At 40.7% G+C, this 14,324-nt stretch overlaps 3 protein-coding genes across 3 annotated transcripts; 2 read left to right on the top strand and 1 right to left on the bottom strand.

The window, feature by feature from the left end:
- Positions 1-854, top strand: LOC6045068 (transmembrane protein 222). The gene has a single exon (XM_001862445.2). The coding sequence runs from the start codon at positions 138-140 to the stop codon at positions 684-686; it is 549 nt and encodes a 182-aa protein (XP_001862480.2). The 5' UTR covers positions 1-137; the 3' UTR covers positions 687-854.
- A 2,198-nt stretch (positions 855-3,052) lies between these two features.
- LOC6045069 (RNA polymerase II transcriptional coactivator) lies at positions 3,053-3,907 on the bottom strand. Its single transcript, XM_001862446.2, has 3 exons — positions 3,748-3,907; positions 3,576-3,650; positions 3,053-3,517 (listed from the first exon to the last, which is right to left on the bottom strand). The coding sequence occupies exons 2-3, from the start codon at positions 3,630-3,632 to the stop codon at positions 3,251-3,253; spliced, it is 324 nt and encodes a 107-aa protein (XP_001862481.1). The 5' UTR covers positions 3,633-3,650; positions 3,748-3,907; the 3' UTR covers positions 3,053-3,250.
- Positions 3,908-8,934: 5,027 nt separating this feature from the next.
- Positions 8,935-10,003, top strand: LOC6045070 (RNA polymerase II degradation factor 1). Its single transcript, XM_001862447.2, has 2 exons — positions 8,935-9,238; positions 9,303-10,003. Exons 1-2 carry the CDS (start codon positions 8,978-8,980, stop codon positions 9,891-9,893), a joined length of 852 nt encoding a protein of 283 aa, XP_001862482.2. The 5' UTR covers positions 8,935-8,977; the 3' UTR covers positions 9,894-10,003.
- Positions 10,004-14,324: the final 4,321 nt, after the last annotated feature.

Genomic DNA, 14,324 nt, shown 5'->3' with positions numbered 1-14,324 from the left:
TTTACCACAAACACATTACGTCAAACTCGGTGTCGAAAAGTTTGTTTACATTCGGCTCCACTGGAGAATACAAATCGGAAAATTCCTGCACAACAAAAACCCGTTCGATCCCGGAACGAACAGGAAATCCCGCTAGGATGGACCGGAGCAGACGGCTCTCGTGCGAGAGTTCCAACGATCCGCCGACGGTGGCCGCTCCGATCAACTTTGCCACCGACAAGTACCCGTTCTGCATCGTGTGGACACCGATCCCGGTGCTGACCTGGTTCTTTCCCTTCATCGGCCACATGGGCATCGCCATGTCCAACGGAGTGATCCGGGACTTTGCCGGGCCGTATTTTGTGTCCGAAGACAACATGGGCTTCGGCCGACCGACCCGGTACCTGCAGCTGGAGCCGAGCTTCGTGGACGGTGGCCTGGTCGAGTGGGACGAGTGCGTCTCGAAGGCGTCGGTGGTGTACGGAACGCGGATGCATAACCTGTTTTGCGACAACTGTCACTCCCATGTGGGGATGGCCCTCTCGTTGATGAAGTACAAACAGTACACTAACTGGAACATGGTCGTGTTGGCGTTCTGGTTGTTCTTTGCCGGAAAGTACGTCGGGCTGAAGGGATTCCTGAAAACCTGGACCCCGTTCGCGATAGTATTCATCACCTGTACGCTGGTGGCGGTCTACCTGAAGTAAGGGCCGCCGGAGAACCGAACCACATTGCATATTACATAGTGGGTTGATATTTGCGGGAAAGGCGATAGGATTGACTTTATGTGAGGCATAACCATAACTGTACTGTATTTATTTTAAACATATGTATAACCTAATCAAAACTTTTAATAAATGGAGTGTAGGAAAATGCGTCTTTCTGATTTGCCAATCTACATAAAATATATAAGAAAACGTGACGATTGTTCGTCGGGAATCTTCAAACCGTACCGGAGTATCTGCTACAATCGTTGAATTACCTCGAGCAATTTTTTGCGAACATTTGCTTCTCAACAGCGTACTTCAGAATCAAGTACCTATAGAGCGTACATCACTTTTTTATCACACGAATCATTTCAAACTTTATTCAATAAACGTGGAATCGTCGAAGTTTATCGTGTTTTCAGCAACCTTAGGATTGAAACGTTGTGGATTGTCGGATAACTAGTAGTTTACAAATAGTTTAACGACTGCATATAGTAATTTAGCTTTATGTTGGCTGCGACAGTCAGGGATCAATGTAACACCGTATTTCCAAAATATCTCGTTTCGATTCTGGCTGGAGTCTCCTTCCGATGGATCTAGGGTTTATTAAGAAACATAACAAAGTGTGATCCCTCACCAATGTGTCAAACCAGTTACTTTGCGTCCGACAGTGTCCCAATTAGCTTACGGAAGCTTTTCCCATTAGTTTACCATTTCTTCAATGCAGCTGCATCTTGACCCGCATGATTCTCGCTTCGTGCAACTGTGCAGATGTCTTTTATTTTGATAAATCCTTAATAATCCGGCAAAAGGATGACATACATACATACTCAACCGTTTAGTCAATGGTCGCTCCAATTGGCCGCATTCCGATGATCCGCTAACGTTCAGAATCCATTGAGGCACACATTATCGTTTAAGAAACCGCCTAATTTTGCACAAAGTGACAGTTCTCAGCTGTACGGTGTTTTGTACCTACTTTAATCAGATTTTGATGCCCTACTAGAATTAGTAATTGGATTTTAGGAAATTTATCAAATAAATACCATATTCATGATTAAGAATCATGAAGATTCTGCCGTCGAAGAGTCATTGTTTAGAAATCATTCCAAGTATTTGATTACAACCAAATCAAATCCAATGATTTGCTCACATTTAGACGTAACCTTGAGTAGGGTGGGGTAGTCATCAATGAGACACTTTTGGTTTTCAACTTTCAAAGATTTTTCTCATTTTTTCATCAGCATGTTTTAATGAGCTTTTTGTTGCATTTTCTTTCTTTTAATGTGTTCTAACATTGACCAAAATATGAGATCGATCCGACATCTACAGCCAGAGTTATTCAACTGTCTCATTGTAGACGCACTTGGCAAGAACAATGAGACAGCTGGGGAACAATGAGACACACTACGAAAATCAAGATTTTTCTAGTAAAACATCATGTTTTTGTATTGTTCCATTGCAGGTGACTTGCCTTGAACATTTTAGAGAAATTTTGCCAACATGAAACTTTAATTAACAAAAGTTATAATAAAAAGTATTTAAATTTTGTAAAATCCGTATATTTATACCAAATAACTTTGTATTTTTGGTTAAATGAAGTTAAAACTCTATAAATATGCCAAAAATCACTTTTAGTACATGTTTTGAAAGATTTCCACAGATTTTGAAAAGTTTAATGAAGAAAAGTCAAAGTGTCTCATTGTTATCCATGAGCTAAAATGAGTGGGGAACAATGAGACAGTCCTGGATTCTGGGTATATTCTAAATTTTGGCCAAACCTAATGAAACGACATTGTAGCCCAACTCAATCCCTATGGAACGTCGATAGAAATTTTAAGAAATATTAGTTTTGGTGTTAATGGCAGCCTACGAGCGAAAAAGTAATTTTGTCCATAATTTACTTTTACACCCCAGAATCAAACATCTATGAATAACTTTTCAAGGGAGCGTCCATAACCAAAGCCACTATAATGGTAGACGTGTGTGTATCCAGTAGACACACCTTTCCCCCAAATATGAGCCTGATTGGTTGAAACTACGACTTGTGAGAGCCATTTTATCATTGTTCCCCGTGTCTCATTGATGACTACTCTACCCTATATTTAAAGACAATGGTCAAAATTTCGCGATTTTTTGAACGGATTTTAATGCTCGAGATTTAATTCTGTATTTTTATGTTTGCATTCGCAAAAAAAAAGTTTCGATTTATAACTTGGCGACACGAAATAAACATTAAGATCATAAAAGGGTTAAATATGACCACAATCCAGATTGTTTTTAAATTTCTTATGCAATTTTCCAAATCATAAACAGTGATTTTCTTTGGCTTTCTCTATATCTGAACAACAATCCCGCAGCAGAAATTACGCAAAGTGTAACAATTTATTACGACTCATAGTTTAGGAATTATCTTCAAGTACAAAAAGAACAGCACATTCCGTGCAGCATCAGCTCTCTTCCCGCTGACGCTCCGGAAGTGCTCTCAAACTTACAGCCTAGAGGTAACAAAACAAAAAAAAATAATAAGGAAACTTACTGCCAACAGCGTTCGAAAGCTCCACCTAGAACTTCTTGATCGCCTCGTTGACCTCGTCGGAAATCTCCAGCAGCTTCTTCCACATGGGAACCTGCAGGCTGACGCCCTTCTTCCCCGGCAGCATCTTGCCGTCCTTTTCGTAGAACTCGCGAATGTCTACGTACACCTTGTTCTTGAACTCCCGCACGGTGACCTTCTTGTTCTTGTCCAGGAACCACTCCGGCTCGCCGCTTTCGTTTTTGGCGCCACCGCTGGAACCGGCCTCGGATTTGCTCTTCTTCGCCGGGGTGCGCTGGAAGGGAGTTGGGAAGTCAGTGGCAACTAAGCAATTGAGGCATCTTGCAACTTACGTCTTCCGGTCCGGAGTCGGAGTCCGAGGTTTCTTCCTTCTTCTTGTTCTTGGGCATTTTCGTTGCAGAAGCCGGCTGAAAGAAGTGAAATGAGGTTAGGAAACTTCTTGGTGAAAAACGATACAACACGATTCAATTGCAGTGATGACTAAATTCTTCAACAAGAACATACCGGCAATCTAAGGAACTAAATAAATTGATTTAAATCAACTTTTTGGGTGCAAGAAATCACGAAAACTTTGCAAAAATACTGAAACGACTAGCCGAACGAAAGGACAAAACGAGAAGAGACAGATGTTTTGTTTGACAACTTCTCATCAAATCGCGCGGTCGAAAAGGGAACGGGCGTTGGACGTCAACACCACAAGTCATTACACCGCACGGAGGCCGTTTGCGGTGCGGTGATTTCAAACAAACACAGTAAATAATAGCTGGAGTTTTTTTTTAAAGGTTCAATAAACCAAATTTTCAGTATTTGCTTTTTGGGTGTTTTTTAATACCCCTGACTCAAGGCGGAGTTAAAAACACCCAAAAAGCAAAAACTGGAAAATTTAGTTTATTGGACCTTTTTTTAAAAAAAAGCATAGAAAATTTTAAAAAAGTTTTTAAAAAGTACAGGAATTGGGTACTAAAGCCCTATGTCAATTTTCATGTACAACGGTAAAAAACACGATTAAAAACCATTTCTGAAACTTTTTTTCATTTTTATGCAAACATTTTTTTTGACAAGACAACATTTTTTCGATGGATCAACTATGGTCCCCTTGGAACGAGCTGTCAAGTAGGAGCTTTTCTGTCAAGAAGGACCGCGAGGTTAATTTTTCAAAATTGATTTAAAAATCCATTTTAAACTCTTTGTGGTCATTCAAAGGGTCATTGTACTCAGAAAAATAAGCTTTGTCGCTGTAAACAATAATATCAGCAATCTATGCTTCATTTTAGGACCCAATTTTCCAATTTTATAACAAGTTTAAACAATTGGGTCCTAAAATGAAGCTTGGATTACTGATATTATTGTTTACAGCGATAAAGCTTATTTTTATGAGTACACTCAACCCCCGGTGGTTGGTCACTTTTTCGTTTGACACTTTTTTAGTTTGTACCCCGTTGGTTGGTCAAAGTCAAACTAAAAAGTGACGAACTGTCACTTTTTACACGGTGCTTACACACACTATCAAAACAAACGTTTGATAGTGTGCGTGAACTCCGTGTAAAAGGGGTGTCAAACTAAAAAGTGACCCCGTTCGTTTGACACCAGTTGGTGTCAAACCATCAGGGTTTCAGTGTACAATGACCGTTTGTACGATCACAAAGAGTTTAAAATGGATTTTTAAATCAATTTGGAAAAATTAGCCTCGCGGTCCTTCTTGACAGAAAAGTTCCTACTTGACAGCTCGTTCCAAGGAGACCATAGTTGATCCATCGAAAAAATGTTGTCTTGTCAATATTTTTTTTTTGCATTAAAATGAAAAAAAAGTGAACAGAAATGGTTTTTAATCGTGTAAAAAACACCGTTGTACAAACAAATTGACATAGGGCTTTAGTACCCAATTGCAAATAAATAAAAATATATGTTTTGTATCACATGCACTTGTACTTAAGTCCCTGTAGTTTACGTTAGAGACCCTAAATAGGGAGACTGGTCGAAAATTGCTAAATCGGTCTGGCAACATATGTTTTGAGCTTGCCAACACTGCCAAGTTTTGCTGGGCGTAAAGGCAAATGCTCATTTGGATACGTCAAACTCGTGTATGTTTGGGTACGTCAAATTCACTTCGACCAGTCTCCCTATTTAGGGTCCCTAGTTTACGTAGGGTATACGTTCGTTTGGAATCATTGAGAAAGGATTTTTTTCGCTGTCGTTGGTTTAGTGTTAGGCATGGTCGCCTTTAACCCCAGATGGCCTGGGTTCAATCCCCGGCGACACGGTTAGAGCATAGCCTAATTAGTCTATGGTTAGAGTTACTTGAGACGATAAATGCTTGATCATGCCTTCCGTTGGATGGGGAAGTAAATGTCGTCCAGGCCTTAATGCAAGCCTTAATGCCAAGTCAGGCCGTTAGGACATTCAATGTGTAGAAGTCGTCTCCCTGGATAATCATCAGAATATTTCGTTGAATCAAACAATGTTAATTTTTACTTACACTGAAACTCCGATGGTTTGCGTTTGACACCAACTGTTGTCAAAGGGCCCATTTTTAGTTTGACAACCTCTTTACAAAGAGCTCACACTCACTACCAAACGTTTGATTTGATAGTAAGTGTGAGTCCCGTGTAAAAAGTGACAGTTTGTCACTTTTTAGTTTTACTTTGAACAACCAACGGGGTACAAACTAAAAAAGTGTCAAACGAAAAAGTGACCAACCACCGGGGGTTGAGTGTTTTTGCTTTGTTCATTTTCGTTCACTTTTTTTTTATTTAGGCCGTTACAAATATTTTTCTAAGTTTATGTCGCATTTGTATAATGCATTTTAAAGTACTTTTATCATTCATATGTTGAAACCATGGCCTGTAATTTCAATTTATTTATTTATTTATTTTTTAGTATTTTTGTATGTTTGTATGTTTGTATTTTTGGATAATCGAATAAAAAGAAAAAAATATTTAAATCCAGGATGGCGGTCAATATGGCGTTGACGAAATATTGAAAAAATGCATTTTATTATTTAATAGGCAATAAACTATTAAAATTTCACTGAGATGGGGTCGCAAAACGAGAATTTGATGTTTGAAACAAGAAAAAGAAAAAAATGCTTTGTTCGTGATTTGTTTATCCGAAGTCCCATACAAACCTTCAGATAATAGAACATCGGACAATAGAAACTTCGAATAATCGAATTTGGATTGTATTTTTGCAAGTATTTTTGTATTTTCTTTTGTTTGAATATTTTGTATTCTTTTACTTTCATTCCTTTTTTAACAAAAATAAAAATCTTAGAATTACCATCTCCTTATACATTCTTGACCGGAAATTTTTTTTTTTGAAATTAAATATGTCTTTATTGAACTTTCTTATAATAATTACATTTCATTTACATTCTAAGTGGTATGGCTACATGCTCTTCATCTTTGTTATATTTTTCGTTTTCTTATTAACTGTTCACATTCATTTATTTACTTCAAATTGTTTTACATTTTTGCATTGAATCGAATACATTTGGGTAAAAAAGAAAAAAATCGCTTTAACAACTAATCCTAACTTAAAACTAAAAATAAATTCATTGAAATATTCAAAATCATTAGAACGAGTAAACTACGAACTGTATTTTAAGATAAATCCTCCAAGCGTTCTTACTTGTTCCTGGCGAGTTTTGCAACCACGCAGTGTTGTTGTCATCTCGATGAAAATGTTCAAAAGTTCTTGTGGTGAAAACAGGTCACTACTGCCTTCATCCGTTGATGCTGGTTGGTTTTCCTCGGTTGCTGACTGAAGCCAGGAGGTGTTGTATTCTCTGCAACTTTTGCCGCTGATTCAACGGCAATGGCTGTAGATTTGGAACCACTCGAACAGCTCCCGCTCCAGGTGACGCCAAAGCAGGAAAATCCACGTCCGTGAAAGTTGGTGGTGTTTTGCGACGATTTGGTTGGTGCCTCGTCGTCGCTTGCTGCCGAATTTTCACAAACTCAGCTCGTTTTGGGCAGCTCCGATTCTTGGTAGAATGGTCGCCGCCGCAATTGTAGCATTTCGCTTCGATGTTCTCGTTGATTGTTTCGCAAGCTTGAGTTTTGTGCTCACCTCCGCAGGTTGCACAACGACTCTTGATGAAACAGTTCCTTCCACCATGTCCAAACTGCAAGCAGTTCGAACATTGCGTCACGTCACGGTGCACTGGACGATAACGTTCCCAAGTCACGATGATGTTGAAAATTGCCCGAACTGCTTTCAGCTCAGACGGCGTTGTCGATCCTCTCTCGAGATGAACCAGGTACAGTTGATCACGATACTTGATGTCCTTGTTGTGTCTCGTCATCTTGAAGATATCGATCACGTTCAACTTAAGAGTTTTGAGCTCTTCTTTCAGCACACTCACATCCATGTCGTACAGGCCTCGGAGGACCTGTTTCATGGGGCGTTTACCTGGATCGTCATGGCTGTAGTATTCAATCTTTGTGTTGTTCAGGAAATCCCGAACGTAGTTGTAATCCTTTCTGGTAGGTAGCAGAATTTTGAGTCCATCAGCACACAAGCGAATGGAAGCTCGTAAAGCACCAGATTTGATAAACCCGGTCAGCCACTTTCGCACCGAATCCGATGACGATGTTTTCACAAAAATGGGTGGCAACTTTTCCCGTCGTTCAAATTCTTCCTTCTCACTCACGTCCACAGGGAGGGTAGCGAACTGGTTTCCAGACGAATTTTGAGCGTCCTTGCTCAAACTGCCTGGCTTTGCAGGTAGCGCTTCGGCATTCTTTAGCTTCTTCAAATCTGCCGATCCTGCTGGTGAGGACCGCCTCTTTTTCTTGCCGTGAGGCATTTTCGCACTTTTTAAGCACTTTTTTGGTTTGTGAGGGACGCACGTCTGACTCGCTTCTCTGCTGATCGCAGACTGATTCTTGACCGGAAACAAAGTTATTTTCCCACAACCTAGTCCCCAGTTAATGAACCTGCTCCACGATCACGCCTCGTTTCCGCACTATATTTTATCTCAGCGGAACTATCACACCATCAAGTCCAAGCCGTTTTGTCGCTGGCACTAAAACTCGATGTGACACCTCAACGCCGATCCGTGACTCACACGAGTCCGCTACAGCCAAGTCCGTGCTGTGAACTCCCCGCCGGCCGACCACTCGGAGGCCTGCGCGTGTCCTGCATAGCTAACGAGGCAGTTCCTCCTCACACACGTTGCTTATCTTCTTCCAAGCCAGGTTCCAATCACAAATCAAACTGCTGCGCCGGCACGTGAAAGTCCCCAATATTGTCACATACGCCTCTTCTTCTCATCATCAGTCCCGGCGCTGCAATTTGTATGCAGTTGCATTCGGGATACGCGATCAACGAAGGATGACCCTCAAAACGGTTCAATTGTCCGCAGAGGATCACGTGCGTCACGCGCAAGAACCTCTCGCGCGTTATCACTGGCTGGTCGTCCGGCCGATGATGGTCACCTATTGGCCATTAAGTGCCGATATGACCATTAGTGAAGTACGCGCGGTTAACTGAATTTGTGATTGGATATGGTCATGATCGCGCGGCGACGTTGGGACTTACTTGTCGATTTGTGGATGATCCTGCATACTAAGCGCGCGTAGGTGGACTCCTTGAAGCGTTACGCACACCAACACTTGTAGACTTCTACGATTGTCCGCTGCAGGTCGCCGTATAAAAACGTGGGGCTTGCTGAAGTTTGGTTATCAGTTGTCGTTTGAGAACCGTTGAGAACAGTGCAGTGAAGATCTTCAGAATGAGAGCATTTGTGTTCTGTATGTTGGTAGCGGCTGCCGCCGCGGAAGCCCCTTTTGCTGGATATGCTCCATCCGGATGGCGTCCCCAGGGAGCCCAGTTCAGGCTTCCAAACGAATACGGAGCTCCGCTGGTCCAGCAGCCACGTGTTCAGGTCGAGGTATCCAAGCAGCGCGTTGCCCACACCGCCCAGATTGCGCAACTTGTCGAGACGACCACCGAGCTGGCCAACGAGTATCTGCCACCAACGACTACTGATCTGGTAAGACCAAGATCTCGTTAAACTGTTGAAGCTGTAAATATAACTTCTCGTATCCCAACCACAGCCAGAACAGCTAGACCCAATTCGCGTGCAGGGTCTCCCCGACAGCCAGGTCAAGGACTTCCAGCGTGCCAACCCGCAAGTTCCGGCTCGTCGCGTAAACCAACCCGCTGCCCCCACCCAACAGCCTCTGTTCCCACTGAGTGGTCAACTCCGCGCCCTGCCCGGCTTCCCACAGTTCGGTCGTCAGGTCCAGCAACCCGTGCAGCCTCAGCAGCCCCAGCAACTCCCTGCCCAGACCTACGGAACCCCCGACCAGGACTCCGAAGAACAACCAGAAGAAGTCCAGCCAACCACCACCGTTCAACCCGAATCCGACGACGACGACGACGATCAGGATCAGGATGACCAGGACGAGCAAACCGATGACGCCGGTCGCACCGTAGTGGCCGTTGCCAATGCTTTCTCCGGCCAGTACTACATCCTCGGAGCGGACAACACCCTGCAGCGTGTGACCTATGCGACCTCCCAGGACGACGAGGATCTGCGCAACATGGGCTTCACGGCGCAACTCCGTTACGCACCCGTTGAACCCATCACCGGGCCCGTCTACGCGTACAACGAGCAAGGACAGCTGGTCAGAATCTACAAGTGAGGCGGATTCGGATCACGTGCCGACTTGTTTAACTTTTGCTTGTTTGTAATTTATTCTTTGGATGTTTCGGCCGTTTTGAGCAATAAATTTTGTGTTTTGAACCATTGCAATCGGGTGCTGTTTATTCTAATGGGAACATGTCGTAAAATATTGATGGCTATCGCCGATCGGCGGCTGGTCACGATCGAGCGATTTGCAGTAGGTCCTTAATAGAACCTTCGTTGAGCAATAACCTAAAATGGGGTTTCAAAGGACAAAACGGAAGGTCTCATCGACTAAATTTAGGTATTGGTTAGTTGGAATTTCAAGCTCTATCATCACGTTTTGTAAGCTCTGGTGATTAGTGAAAGTTTGTCTGAGGTGAAAGCTTGGTGCGTTGTGTCGTGTGGGGAAAAACAGATCCATTCGCTCTACAACCCACTGTTTTTGACGGTCTCTATTGCAAGATTTCTATTCGAAACAGCACCTACAACCTCTTCTTATACCTAGTTCTATATTCCGCTCCGGAATTCGAACTGATGACCTTTGGATTGCGAATTCAACTGCCGACCAGCGGTTTTGTAATTCTTCTGTCAGTACCTATTCCAGAGAAGCGACTCCTACACCAGGAATGACCAAACGACCTGACATGGCATCCCGACGGCAGGGCGTGGATCAAGCATTACTCGTTTCAAGAAACGCTAACCAGAATCGACTAGGATTGAACGAAGCGGCGGCGCCGAAGACCCATATTGACACTTAGAATTTTTAGGGCATCCACAGCGGGATTCGAACCGGCGACCTCTGGATTGTGATTCCAGTGCGCGGTCGGGCGGAGAAGCTTCTAGAATACACCTAGTTGTCAGTGTCAGCCACTTGCGAACTGTCAGTGAGTGCCGCCTTCAATTTTTGTTACTGTTCTTATTTGGTTAGAGCAGTATTGTGTTTGAAGGAAAAAAATAAAAAAGTTTTTAAATTGCAAATGTTTTTTCGGACTGAGACAATTCATTAAATACAAAAGAGGCTAAAATCAAATAAAATAATTAACTTTTTTTTTTGTAAATTTTTGCTAATTTTTGATAAGATTTAGTTGAAAATATGTATTCATGAGATATATTTCCAATATGACCATAAATCAATCAATGTTATGTCTTACATACATGTACTTAAACTAAGTCTTATTTAGTTAATAGTAGTTAGTCAATGTGTTTAAATGTATAAATCGTTCAGTACAACCCGAGCTGTGGAGGAAGTGAAGCAAATTGGGTCCTAAAATGAAGCTTAGATTGCTGATATTATTGTTTACACCGATAACGCTTATTTTTCTGAGTACAATGACCATTTGGACGACCACAAAGAGTTTAAAATGGATTTTTAAATCAATTTTGAAAAAATAACGTTGCGGTCCTTCTTGACAGAAAAGCTCCTACTTGACAGCTCGTTCCAAGGGGACCATAGTTGATCCATCGAAAAAATGTTGTCTTGTCAAAAAAAAAATTGCATTAAAATGAAAAAAAGTGATCAGAAATGGTTTTTAATCGTGTTTTTTACCGTTGTACATACAAATTGACATAGGGCTTTAGTACCCAATTCTCTGAACGAAAATAGGAACAAAAAGGGAAAACGGCGAGCTGGAGGTTGACATGAATAAAAAGGAAGCGAACGTTTTCTTTTTTTTTTGAAAAAAAATTATCGTAGGTAAAATTTGCCTAAAAATTAAGATCGTTCAATTTAACATTAGCCACCGTTTTTCAAACAATCGCTCTGCAAAGCCGGCATCTCGGAAGAATGATCATGTCACAGCGAATTCACTTCACTTCCTACACAGCTCGGGTTTTGCATTTTATTGCGACCAGAATGAAAAATGTCAGAAAACAAAGTCCGGCAGTACCGGCGCTTACGGCGCTGTAGTTTCCTTTCGCTGTCGGGTGCGGTTCCGGATAAATACAGTGTCAGCCAGAATTAAGATTCACCCGGATTCACCCTTCTCAGAGCCAGATTTTTACAGATTTTGTAAGATTTTTTACTCCATGTCGATTTTGAACAACTTTTCAATTAAAATAAACAAGCTTAATTTAAAAATAAAAAATAAAAAAATATATAAGTTTTTCTTAGTGGGTACACACAAAAAAAATATTACGGTAATGACAAAAGTAACTTACCTTAGAATTAAAAAGTTGTTAAAATTTGCTACATTAAAAGTTTTTTTCTTGTTTTGAAAATGAAAACTTTTACTGATACAGTTTTTGAAAATCTCATTGCTCACTGATTTAAAAGTTTTCACTTTTAATTCGACTGTAAAATTTCTTTCATTTTGTCGTTCTCGTGTAACCGTCTCCAAAATGTAAACAAACGTTTTGGTGATTCCAGTGAGTGGAGGTCCACAACGACTATCAAAACACAACGCGGCCGCTGCCAGGACTTGGACGCGGAAACCTTCGAAAGAGGATGGTGCGGGCTCGGGTGCGGGTGCGGAACAAGGTTGGGAGATTAGAGGAAAGTTGGTTTTCAAAAGGATAAGGCCATGGCTGCAGCTTCCTGCAGGACCTGCAGCTGTTTCACGACCGAAATGGGTAAGAATAAAGCTTGGGTGTTTGGTGGCGTTTGAGATTATTTTGTTTGTTTTTGTAGGACGCCGTTTATGTGGTTGCCGAAGATCGGAGGTCGGGATGTGGATTTGCACCGGTTGTATTCGGTGGCCCGGGGTGGGTAGACGAGATTGAGGTTGAAGCAGATTTACATCCGCTTTTTGAACAAGTACGAAAAAGTTAATTTTCACGGTGAGGAGAAGGATCCGACGGAAGAGGGAAACGACGAGTAGCGGCATAATCGGAGGTGGTCAGCGCGGATGTTGCACTCGGTGCTGGCGGTTTACGACCATCAGCAGCATTATGTATTTGTATTTGTATCTTTATTTCAAAAATATACATAAGGGCAAGCCTTTTATCGTATACAGAGACATCATTAAGTTCGAATATGATAAAACTACAAACAAAAAAACTTAAAACTAACTTCAAATTAGGTTAGAGTACATCAAATGATCATTGTATAAATAAAGAGAAATAACTTAACCTAAAAACAAATGAAAATGACTTCAACAAGAAGAATTTAAGTGATAAAATAAACTGGTCAAGAAACTGTTTCTATCAAGTGTTCATTAAATATTCCCTACACTGATGCTTGAAATCACTAATAGAAGCGAGATTTTTCAGACGATGAGGCAAAGCGTTCCACAGGCGTGCGCCACGGACTACGAATGAATTCCCCAGATAATTAGTATGATGAGTTGGAGTTAGAATGTTATGTGTACGTTGTGATCTACTAAAGGAAAGTTCTTCATATAGATAAGTTGGCTCTTTGAATTTAATAAGTTTAAACAAAAAAACAAGAAGCTGCAAATGAAAATATTGTTGTAATGGTATGCCAAGAATTGACGACTGATATTGAGAAACATGGTCATATCTGCGTAAATTGTAAATGAATCTAATACAACTATTGAAACAAACTTTTAAATGACGTTCAGTTTCTGCTGACAAATGAGAGAAAATCACATTACCGTAAATAAAGTGAGGTAAAAGAAGAGTTTTTACTAGTTTTGTTTTAGTATCAATTGATAAAGTGTTTCTATGTTATATGTTTTTTTTTTCTATGTTTCTATGATACATGATCGTTCCAGATTAGGTGTTTGTTCATAACTATTCCAAGATTGTTTACTGTATCAACTATTTCAATTATATCGTTGTCTATTGTAATGGGCGGTAATACAGGTAGATCAGAATTAGGACGAGTAAAAATTATAGCTTTTGTTTTAGATGCGTTAAGTACTAGACCATTATTGCGACAAAAATTTAAAATGGATAAAAGATCAGCGTTTAGCAAAGAGATATAGTGGGGAAGTTCTGAAATAGGACAAGATAAATAAACTTGGGTGTCATCGGCAAAAGATTGTATACTGCAATAACGAACATGTCTTGGGAGATCATTAATTGACATTGTGAAGGCTAAAGGACCTCCAACGGATCCTTGTGGAACACCTCGTTCGTTTTGTCTAAATTGTGATCGACTTCCATTGATTTCAACCAATTGATGTCTTCCTCCTAAATAACTCTTAAACAAATTACAAGCTTCTGTTGAGAAATTATATTGCTTTTCCAGTTTAGCTACAAAAATGTTATGGTCAATCAGATCAAGGGGCTGGAAACTCTAATATTATTTAAGAATATTGAGTATACTAACGATATTCCAGTATACTTGTTAGTATACTAACCGAAAGGAAATAATCTGTTAGTATATTAAGATACTATCAGTATATTGGTTAGTATACTGGCGATATGTAAAGAAAATAATAAGTATACTAACATATGTTTTGATATACTGGTTAACATAATAATTATAGTTTCCAACCCCTTGAATCAGATCAAAAGCTTTCGTGAAATCTATAAGGACAAGTAT

Source organism: Culex quinquefasciatus, chromosome 2 (assembly GCF_015732765.1).
Source record: "Culex quinquefasciatus strain JHB chromosome 2, VPISU_Cqui_1.0_pri_paternal, whole genome shotgun sequence".
Lineage (NCBI taxonomy): Eukaryota > Metazoa > Arthropoda > Insecta > Diptera > Culicidae > Culex > Culex quinquefasciatus.
Note: the sequence above shows the minus strand (reverse complement) of the source record. Positions and strands in the feature narration are given on the sequence as shown.